This window comes from Oncorhynchus clarkii, chromosome 9 (assembly GCF_045791955.1).
Source record: "Oncorhynchus clarkii lewisi isolate Uvic-CL-2024 chromosome 9, UVic_Ocla_1.0, whole genome shotgun sequence".
Classification (NCBI taxonomy): Eukaryota; Metazoa; Chordata; class Actinopteri; order Salmoniformes; family Salmonidae; genus Oncorhynchus; species Oncorhynchus clarkii.
In genome coordinates this window covers 47156180-47167733 of record NC_092155.1, presented here as the reverse complement: position 1 = coordinate 47167733, position 11554 = coordinate 47156180, and the positions used below count along the sequence as shown (strand labels likewise).

The 11554-nt window shown below is 39.0% G+C and overlaps 1 protein-coding gene across 3 annotated transcripts in view; it reads left to right on the top strand.

Moving 5' to 3' along the window:
* Positions 1–11554, top strand: part of LOC139416426 (regulator of telomere elongation helicase 1) — a 51608-nt gene continuing 40054 nt past the window's right edge. For 2 of the 3 annotated variants that reach the window (XR_011635095.1, XM_071165027.1), the window contains exons 1-15: positions 3–346; positions 703–901; positions 1185–1278; positions 1373–1454; positions 1840–1900; positions 2219–2294; positions 2998–3082; positions 3847–3912; positions 6471–6624; positions 6864–6902; positions 7625–7697; positions 9981–10078; positions 10387–10442; positions 10770–10853; positions 10971–11052. Coding sequence is in view for 2 of the 3 variants with exons in the window: in XM_071165027.1 (XP_071021128.1) it covers positions 245–346; positions 703–901; positions 1185–1278; positions 1373–1454; positions 1840–1900; positions 2219–2294; positions 2998–3082; positions 3847–3912; positions 6471–6624; positions 6864–6902; positions 7625–7697; positions 9981–10078; positions 10387–10442; positions 10770–10853; positions 10971–11052 (1351 nt within the window). In the remaining variant the exon portion in view is untranslated. Of the gene's footprint in view, positions 347–702; positions 902–1184; positions 1279–1372; positions 1455–1839; positions 1901–2218; positions 2295–2997; positions 3083–3846; positions 3913–6470; positions 6625–6863; positions 6903–7624; positions 7698–9980; positions 10079–10386; positions 10443–10769; positions 10854–10970; positions 11053–11554 lie in introns of all 3 variants that reach the window. The other variant, XM_071165028.1, reaches the window with a different exon arrangement.

Here is an 11554-nt window from a genome sequence, read left to right as displayed (position 1 = left end):
GCATGTGTGAAAGCAGTGAGTTCGCGCCAAGCATGAAAGTTGAACCGCACTGACTGTCTTTAATTCCGGTGATTTGAATTCGGGGAGATACATCTTCCATACAGCTTTAGTTATGTTTCAGGTGCTGACCAGTTCTGTATGTGGCTTGACAGCCGGTACTTGTTAGGTTGCTTTAGCTAAAGAGCTAGTTTACTAATCTGCTAATGTAGCCAGCTAGCAAGCTGCGCGAGCCTGCTGAAAAACGATGCCTCCCCTGACTTTGAAAGGGATAAATGTGGATTTCCCTTTCACCCCATACGAATGTCAGAAGGATTATATGAGCAAGGTGATTGAGTGTCTACAAAACGTAAGTGTGCTTTATGGACCCTCAAACATGCCCATCTTGCTATTAAAGTTAGCAAGCTATCCAGGAAGTGCATTTTTTGTGAAATGTCATTGGCCGTCGGGTCAGATTGAGGTGGGTCAACATGTTCAGATAAATAAATTAGCTAGCTATCAACCTGAAATAATAAATGCAGGAATTAATACAAATTAATACTTTTAAAAAGTCTAATGTAAACAACCTAGCGACAGTGGAAATGTAAACTCTTAATCCCCATGTATGGACAGTGGCCGCTACACAAACCCACAGATTCTCAGCAGTGCAAGGGGAACGCTATTAAAACTTTTTGGTTGAAACACATTTTAATAAGTGTATTTCAGAAGGTAAATGGGGTTCTGGAGAGTCCGACAGGCACGGGCAAAACCCTATGCCTTCTGTGTGCCACCCTTGCCTGGAAGGACTACTTCAAAGACACCATTTCTGCCAGGAAGATAGCAGAAAAAATGGGAGGAGCAGAGCTTTTCCCCAACACACCATTGGCATCGTGGGGGACCGCTGCAACAGATGGAGACACAACAAGTATGGGCACCACACACATAGCATCTGTTCTGCATGAAAAACGGCTAATCTATCATATAACTGCCATCCCGATGTTGCTGATTGCAAAACTAGGCTAATTCAGCAAAATATGCAATCCAGTTCACATAGTTTGTATCAGTATTGATCAGATTATATCGTTTCTCTTAACACGGTTTATACATACTACATTTCGTTTTCTTTAGTAGATCACCATGCTTTTATATTTACACCTGTATGTTAATACCTTTTTTAATCCCTTTTATGATGTCTTTGTCCCTTGTAGCTTATTATACTGATATTCCAAAGATCATTTATGCATCCAGGACACATTCTCAGCTGACCCAGGTCATTAATGAGTTAAAGAACACTTCCTACAGGTAAGGGCCTTCTTGTTAATCCTAGAAGACTCACACCCTTGTGTACGTTGCAATTATCGTCAGTGTTAAAATGGTGTTGTTTTCTGACTTTCAGGCCCAAAGTGTGCGTGTTAGGATCCAGGGAGCAGCTTTGTATTAACCCGGAGGTGATGCGTCAGGAGAGCAACCACCTTAAGGTACAGAAAGGATAGGAATAAAGTTGGAGAGGTCAACACAGCTTGTGATGAATCAACCATATTTGGGTGGACAGTAGAGGTGCAGTGAGCTTCTGTCAATGTGCAATTAGTAGATGTCAAGTCCAGAATGTGTGAGGCATCAAATTAGCTTGTGTTCTGTCTTTACCAAATCAGTCTATACCCTGTTCTAATCACTTTACCAAATCCATATGTTTTGCTTCTACAATACATGATTTACAGTTTTCAATATTTATGGTATAAATAACACATTCTGTCCTTTACAACTTATTTTTATCCATAAATATACATGTTAGACATTATTTTGGGATTTCAGAGCCTCAGTTGATATATCCTGAATCTGACTGACATGGTATCCTCTTCCCAGGTTCACATGTGTAGGCAAAAGATATCCACCAGGTCTTGCGTCTTCTACAACAATGTTGAAGGTATGTGTGTAAAGAGATTGAGAGAGGATGGCTCATACCACATAATTAAATAGAACACTACTATAATATATTAAACTAGTAATATGTGTATCTTTATGCCTGGTACTGTTTTTAAGCACTGACTTTTATTATCCTCTATGATTGAGGGCATCGACAAAATCTAGTAAAAACAGAAGTTCATAAGCTGTTGTGTACAGCTGTCTCACCCCCCCCCCCCCCCTCCCCCAACATAGTAATGGTCATTTACCAATAGTTTCATTAATTAAAATCCCTGCAATTAATTGTGAAATCGGATCTTTGATTTTCTCCCATCTCCAGAGAAGAGCATGGATAAAGACCTGGTGAACTCCATTTTGGATGTTGAAGATCTGGTGAAAGCTGGCAACAAGCAAAGGTATGAAGTCTCCCATTCCACCTCTTCTTGTACTATTCCACCCCTTCTTCCAAACCCCTAGCCTCACCAGCTTGGCTACAAACCGGTATCATTAGTCTTGTTTGTGGAGGGCATATTGGAATATTAATGTCTCTGGAGCATTTAAGCTGCGAAGGCTGTTTCAGGGCATGCCGGTTGCCAGATATGAAGGCTTTCAGTTATAGCTGGAGCCATCAGTTAGAGTATGGCAGCCTACTGGATTCCCTCTGATGTGCCACCCCCACTGGCAACTAATAGAAACCTGGGAAACAGGAGGATGTATTTTGAGGCATTATGTTTTGTAATTAATTTGTCTTGCAATTCAGATAGGCAGGGGGTGTAAGGACTAGAGGCAAACTTTTGGATGTAGCTATATGGGATTTGTAATTATTCACTCAACTACAGTTTTGCCAGGGAGGTTTAGTTTGAGACTTGTGTTTTTACAAGGTCAATTCTTTTCATACTTATTAATGAAGATTCATTGAATTCAGTCTTTAACCTGTGCCTATCATCTTCATTCCAAATCACACTGAACTCATCTGTTTTTTTCTCTCTGCCATACTCTTTCTTCATGCAATCATTGACTTATTTCTGGAGAGGACTTTTTAATATCCCTATTTTGGAAATGTATTGGTTTACTGGAGCATCCCTTTTTCTTTGTCTCACAGTTGCCTTGTTTCCATAGGGTCTGCCCATACTACCTCTCACGCTCCTTGAAACAGCAGGCAGAAATCATATTCATGCCTTACAACTATCTCCTGGACCCAAAGGTGAGCCAAGTGTTCCTCTGTGATTCTGAGAATGCGAGGCCATATGGGTCGTATTTATTAGTGCACACTGTAGCAAATTGTTTTGCACAAAAACAAAGGTTTCGTATTGGATAAGTTAAGGTAGTCCCTCTCTTTCCAAGTCTGTTGTCTTCTGTTTGGTGCCAAGTGAATATGACCCTGATGTATGAGGAGGCACAATAATTTCTCCCTGAAAATGGTCTTGACCGTTCTTTAGCTTTATAGTACTAGCAAGTCATTTACTTAATCAAACAAGAATTCACAGAGGATCATACAGTATATCCAATGCTACCAAGTAAGATTTGTTGACCTGTCAGTTGACTGGCTTTGTTGAATCAAATGTAACTGCTCGTTATGATGTATTATTGTTGAATCACACTAAAGAAATGTGTGGTCTCTTTTCTCTCTCTGCAAAGTTATAATGCAATATTTTAGGTTTCAGTTAGTTGCTTAATAGTAGTACAAATGTAGGCTTTGTTAGAAACTGCTGTGTCATGCCTGCCTTGAAAGGGTCTGTAAGTGCTGCTTTTAGGTACTTGGTCAATCTTACTTACAGCACAGGTTTCTCATGTGCTAGCCATTAAACCCCTGTCAGGCTTATTTTAGACTGCTATATTAGCATGTTTTAGTCATGACATGGATGCATACAGACTACATATTGGCTTTTAAAATCTTGTAAAGTAGATTTTCACAAAATTGTGCTCTTTTCACAATTCATTTTACATTTCTTCCTCATTGCTTGACAGAGTCGCAGGGCGCACAACATCGAGTTGAAAGGGGCAGTGGTCATTTTCGACGAAGCGCATAACGTGGTAAGTTGGACTGCAGGTCTCCTTGGTTTATTCATGAGCATTGGAGGTCATTGATAATTGATGATCCCCTTCTTCACCCAACACCATTTTGAAACATCTAAGTTACATGAAGATATAAAGCATTCTGCCTCTCTTAAAGGAAAATGTTAATACAATTTTAAGGTAGTCGATTATCCAAAGCACTTTTTTTTGGCTAAATGCCTTCATCAGGGCACAATAGGAAGATACATTTTTTTATAAGAGGATGTTGATGCACATTGCAACTTGTGCACACCGTTCTGCAAAAAATATATGTAAAACTGCAAGTTGCAAAAAATACCACCAACACATTTCATCAATATACACTCCCCTATGTATTTATTTGGAAAGTAAAGCTAAATATTTTAATTTGTCTCTTTACTTCAGCATATTGGATTTGAGATCAAATGCTTCGTGAGTCAACTGTACAGAATGTCACCTTTTTTTATTTGAGGGTATTTTAATACTTCTCTGTTTTATCCCAGTTATTTTCTATCCTCTACCTTCAGGGTTGTGTTTACTAAAGCACACTGTAAAACATGAAAATCAAAAAAGTATTACTGGACAAATTCAGGTAGTACCTTGCCTTTTTACAACCTTTTCTTCCTACTGAACAACACTATCCTGGTGTGTCCTATTAAACCGCCTCCAGCCAGAGCCAGTGTGGCAGCCTTCCGTGAGAGAGCCTGAGAACAACCTGCTCTCCTCTGGGTGTTATGCAATCTGGCCACTGCCTGATCACACACACCGCACTGCAGTCAGTGTACAGCCTCCCTGCCTGCCTTTTTAGACCACAAACAAAACGGAGTGGGGTACGGAATAGAACATGGGGAGGCGATGTGCAAGTCACGCAAGGCTGTTGTTGCCCAGCCTCCCAGCACTAATAGGAGCCTCTGACTTTGCAATGATAACCCGGCAGTCATATGCTCCAAAACCAACTCCTCATGGCTACCAAGAACAAACGTCGCACAGCACTATAACATTGTGGAACATGGTCATGAATAGAGTCAGAGAGGCATATTTGTTATAAATAGTACATTTCTATCCACAATGTTTGCCTACAGAACGTGGCCCTGATTGGCTTCTCCCCCTGTGAGAAAAATGTCCATTATCATCATTATAGCCCTCGTCACACTGTTGGCTTTCCTTTACAACTATTGTTTTTCACTGTGTGGATAGAGAGTTGAGCTATATTTATTTCAGTAAGGCAGCAGTAGCTGTTGTCTGCTTTTGTGAAACTAAAGAGCAGCCATAAAATGACTGCCAAACAAACAGAAACTGCAGAGCACGAGCATGACTAAGCCAAATAATCGAGATCTGCATCCATAGTGTGTCGACACTGCCACCCCTAGTCCCCCCCCAAGCCCCAACTTCAATCCATTTTTATAGGTTGGAAGAAAAAACGAGAACCAGCCACGTTGATTTATTTATTATGTCTCCATTTTAATTTCAGGCAAAACTGGTTTGCTTTCAGTGGCAGCCTCCTGTCTCTCTGTGTCTTCCTCCAACCCCCCGCCCCGTCCAGGAGTTTGGAGTTATTACAACTTTGAGAACAATCTGGAAGGCTGCCAAGTGGCTGGCTGTTGTCTCTACAGTCTCCCAACTCTGATTGCCTACTGCAGTACTATACAGTGCATTTGGAAAGTATTCAGAACCCCTTCACTTTTTCCACATTTTGTTACGTTACAGCCTTATTCTAAAATGGATTAAATAAAACATTTTCCTCATCAATCAACACACACAAACCCATAATGATTAAGCGAAAACAGTTTTTTTAAGAAATTGTTGCCAATTTATTTTTAAAAAATAATATTTTTTTTACATAAGTATTCAGACCCTTTTGCTATGAGACTTTCATTGATCATCATTGAGATGTTTGTACAACTTGATTGGAGTCTTCCTATGGTAAATTCAAGTTGACAGTGCATGTCCGAGCAATAACCAAGCCATGAGGTCAAAATAATTGTCTGTAGAGCTCTGAGACAGGATTGTGTATAAAAACATGTCTGCAGCATTGAAGGCCCCCAAGAACACAGTGGCCTTCATCATTCTTAAATGGAAGAAGTTTGGAACCACCAAGACTCTTCCTAGAGCTATCCTTGAGTGGCCCAGCCAGAGCCCGGACTTGAACCCGATCTAAAATCTCTGGAGAGACCTGAAAATAGCTGTAAAACGATGCTCCTCGTCCAACCTGACAGCGCTTGAGAGGATCTGCAGAAATTATTCACCAACATCCTAATATATTCCTCCATTAGAAAGGTTTAAGCATAGCGGATTACGGTTCAACAATTACCAGGTATTACGAGACCATTTTTCAGGTATTTAGCACTTTGTGCAAAACTCATGAACAGGAAAATATCCATTAGGCACTAAACGGAAGAAAACTAACAAACAGGGATGGACTACCTGGATGTTTTGAAAACAAAGTACTCCTTTTCATTTGCAAAACAAAGGAAACTGTTTCTGGTGTTTACCCTTATGAACATGAACCACTGTAAAAATTTTCCTCTGACTGCTCTGACCACTTAAAATGCCCACAGGAAAAGATGTGTGAGGAGTCCACATCCTTTGACCTCACGCCCTACGACCTGGCATCAGCTATCGATGCTGTGGACAAGCTGCTAGCGGAGCAGGCCAAAGAGGCCGGGCGAGGAGATGTCTCAGAGGACTTCAATATGGAATCCATAAATGGGGGTCAGAATAATTATTCTCCACACAATTTGCAAACTCATTGTAAGGACAAGCATTCATGATTTCTCCCGCCCCCCCCTATATTCATATGCAGAGATCAATGAAGTAATGTCCTCCTAGTTCCATTGATTGAGTAACGTGTGAATTGTATTATGACAATAATTTTACTACATTGTTCAATTTGAAACGGAGACAGTTTTTTTTATTTGAAAGTGCCACCTTTAATAATTCTTTCATTCCAGGTTTGAAATTGGACATAACCACCATTGCTAAAATAAAACGTAAGTTATTTTATCCTGTTTGTCATGCAACCATCATACACTCCTCTCTTAAAAGGAGCATTCAGCAGTTGCTACTTCCATTTTTGAACTTATAAATGAATTATATGTACCCAATGATTCATGAAGAATTTAACTTATACATTTCTTATGAGCTTAGTCGTACCCCATCAGAACCCAAAATATAAGCTTGTTTTATGCCAATGGTTGTAAACAAAGAACATTTTAAACAAAAACTATATATATTTTTTAACTTTAACCTTTATTTATCTAGGCAAGTCAGTTAAGAATAAATTATTATTTACAATGACGGCCTACCAGGGAATCATGCCTTTGTTCAGGGGGCAGAATGACAGATTTTTACCTTGTCGGCACGGGGATGCGATCCAGCAACCTTTCGTTTACTGGCCCAACTCTCTAACCACTAGGCTACCTGTCGCCCCCTATATAGCTTCAACACATGGTTAAAACTATCATTTTGATATGGATGGTCAGTTCTTGCATCTCTAGCCCTATGCATTTGAGAGTGGTTACATTTCTCCAGTCCCATCCCTCAGCTTTTTACCAAACCAGGGCAAGGGAGACTGCTTTGTTATTGTTTCTACTGCTGATTGCTGCTTTAAGAAGAATGGGATTTCACCAATGAATGTGTCTAATGGTTTAAATGTATAATATCGTAGAGATTGCACTGCACAACTCCCTTCTTACATAAATGTTTTTTGCAGAGATACTTCTGGATCTGGAGGCGGCCATTGACTCTTACGACGTGCCGGACAAGGGGATCACCAAACCTGGAAGGTGTGTGCTTCTGGGTTTTGCAGAGGGTATACGTGATATTAATATTGAGATGTTTTTGATTATGGCTGTCCTCACCGCCCAAAAGAGAATTAAGGATAAAGTCGGTGCATTTATTTTGGAACTCACCTCATAGCACCATTACAAAAGCACTTGACAGGCTATGCATTTGGTTACTGCTGTCATCTCCAAAGATAATGAAGGGTAAAGCACATTTTACACTTCATGCACATTAGTGTATTTTTTTTGTAATGCCCTTCAAAGCATCATGCTTGCATTTACAGTGCCTTCAGAAAATATTCACACCCCTTCACTTTTTCCATATTTAGTTTTATTTAAAATTGATTAAATTGAGAGATTATGTAACTGGCCTACACCCCATAATATCAAAGTGGAATTATGTTAAAAATGAAAAGGTGAAATGTCTTGAGTCAATAAGTATTCAACCCTTTTCTTTCTTCTTTTTCTGTAGCAAGCCTAAATACAGTGCATTGGGAAAGTATTCCAACCCCTTGACTTTTTCTACATTTTGATACGTTAGTCTTATTCTAAAACTGATGAGAGAATGTTTTTATTTAATCCATCTACACACACTACCCCATAATGGCAAAACGAAAACAAGTTTTTAGAAATGATTGCGAATATATTAAAAATAAAAAAAACAGAAATAACTTAATAACTATTCAAACACTGCCAAGACTGTGCAAAGCTGTCATCAAGGCAAAGGGTGGCTACATTGAAGAATCTCAAATATAGAATATATTTTGATTTAACACTTTTGGTTACTACATGATTCCATATGTGTTATTTCATTGTTTTAATGTCTTCAATATTATTCTACAATGTAGAAAATAGTTTTAAAAAAGAACGAAAACCCTTGCATGAGTAGGTGTGTCAACTTTTGACTGGCACTGTATATACAGTGCCTTTGGAAAGTATTCAGACCCATTGACTTTTTTTTCACATTTTGTTACATTACAGGCTTATTCTATAATGGATTAAATAAATATACATTTTTGCAAATATATTAACATTAAAAAACAAATGCCTTATTTACATATGTATTCAGACCCTTTGCTATGAGACTCGAAATTGCTTCTTGTTTTCATTGATCATCCTTGAGATGTTTTTACAACTTGATTGCAGTTCACCTGTGGTAAATTAAATTGATTGGACATGATTTGGAAAGGCACACACCTTTTTAGAATAAGGCTGTAATGTAACAATGTGGAAAACTTTCCGAATGCACTGAACAATTATCTGTGAATTCCCTCAGTCGAGCAGTGAATGTCAAACACAGATTCAACCACAAATGCCTTGCAAAGAAGGGCACCTATTGGTGGGGGGGGGGGGCAGACATTGAATAACCCTTTGAGCATGGCGAGGTTATTAACCACACTGGATGGTGTATCAATACACCGTCACTACAAAGATAGAGGCGTCCTTCATAACTCATTTGCCGGAATGAAGGAAACTACCTAGTGATTTCACCATGAGCCAATGGTGACTTTAAAACAATTAGAGTTTAATGGCTGTGATAGAAAACTGAGGATGGATCAACATTGTAGTTACTCCACAAGCTATCTAAATAACAGAGTGAAAATAACTACAGAATATGAACAGAATATTCTAAAACATGCATCCAGTTTGCAATAAGGCACTAAAGTAAAACTTCAAAAAATGTGGCAAAGAAATGAACGTTATGTCTTGAATACTAAGCTCAGGCAAAATCCTAGAGGAAAACCTGGTTCAGTGTGCTTTCCAATAGACTCTGGGAGACAAAATCAGCTTTCAGCAGGACAAAAACCTAAAACACAAAGCCAAATATACACTGGAGTTGCTTACCAAGATGACATTGAATGTTCCTGAGTGGCCTAGTTACAGTTGTGAAAATGGGTGTCTAGTAATTGTCAACAACCAACTTGGCAGAGCTTGATGAATGTGCAAATGTTGTACAATCCAGTTGTGCAAAGCTCTTAGAGACTTACCCAGAAAGACTCACAGCTGAAATCTCTGCCAAAGGGGATTCTATCATGTATTGACTCAGGGGTGTGAATACTTATGTAAATTAGATATTTCTCTTTTTCAATAAATTTGCAAACATTTCAAAAAGCATGTTTTCACTTTGTCATGATGGGTTATTGGGTGTAGATTGGTGAGGATTTTTATTTATTTAATATGTTTAGAATTCAGGCTGTAACACAACAAAATGTTGAATAAGTCAAGGGGTATGAATCGTAGAAAGCGCTCATCCACATTCTGTACACTTTAAACCATCCCTCTCAGCTTCATCTACGAGTTGTTCCAGAAGGCTCACCTCACATTTGACACAAGGACGCCCATCTTTGAAGCCCTGGAGCAGATCACTGGATATCTGGCTGGAAGTGAGTCTCTGTTCATATGGCTTTCCCTTTATTCAGCCATTCTGATGTGATATCAAGTTCAAATCTAAAATAACATTTTGAAAGCTAATTCAATACATTCTAAAACGTTATTATTGAGCTATTGTATGTCCACTTGTCTGAAGTCCTGAGTCATTGTAGTTTTAGGATTTAAGTTAAGCCTTCCATTATTTGCTTTCACTTTTCACTGCCTTTTCTAGTACTGTACCTTACATTGTCATTTGAATGCGGAGTGTCTGAACATCGTTAGTGATGGAGGTGATACTATAAGTGTTTATTTATTTTAACAGAACCAGGCATATTCATGAACACAACTGGATTACAGAAATTGGCGGACATAATTCAGGTTTGGTGCACTTTTAAAGCGTTGTTTTTTTTCTTTCATGTATTTATTTTTAATAAATGTTTTACACTAAGATGTTGAGCACTTCTCAGACCTAATGATTTTCAGAGGGTTTCCTGTCCTACAGATGGGACAGAGGGAAGTAAAGAAACGGGATCAGGGAAAGAAAGAAGAGGGGGATGATATAGAGGGATTAGAGAAGGGAGATGTGGTTGAAATAAAGCAAAATACAAAGCATTGGAACAGGAACAATGTCCTTGTTTTAAGTCTATCAATGTATGTCCAATGTGAATACTGTATCATGTTTTTTCTCTTCTTTTATCTCACTAGCTGGTGTTCTGCGTTGATACACAAGAGGGCAACAAAGGTGCAAACATGACGCTCAACATGCAATCCAGCACCACTAAATTTAAGGTGTGTAATAGTCACTGTAGTCACTATTTCATCTGTATCTGGAAATACAAATGCCAATCAGAATTGTACATTTGAACCATGGTTTTAATACTATTTTACACACATCCTCTGTCGCAGGTCCATATCCATAAAGACACCAGCCATCATAAGAAAAAACAAAATACTGATGTGTGGTCTTCATCTTCCTCCAAAAAACAAGGTAACAGTCTGTGTCCGTCTTTGTTGAACAAATACATTTCTTCAAAAATGGAGAAGAGAGATTTCATTTTTCACTTTCGCTTACTTGGCGAATGCAGCTAGCTAGTTTAGTCTGCACAAACACCCGGCTCAGAGAGAGATGCTTATGTTCGCTACCTGGCTATGGCTATCCAAAACTGAAACTCTTCTAAGTCAAGCTGAGCTTTTGGTTTTCTTAATTTATTGCCACAGGCCCGCCGGTGTAAATGCTAAACTGTTTGCCGACTGTACACTCTACTGCATGATTGTAGTGGGTTTACTAATGCGTCAGTTCTATTAGCTATGCTAACTATGACGTTAGCTAGCTAACATGTTGACAACGATGTAGGCTTTGTAGCAGTTATGATATGAAGGTTCGACTTGGAACCTTTTTTTTTGTTGCCTGGTCACAGACCACTAATGTGTTGTGCACTGAAGTCCACAAACGAAGGGAAAATGTGAGAGAGGAGGATAGCGCATAGATG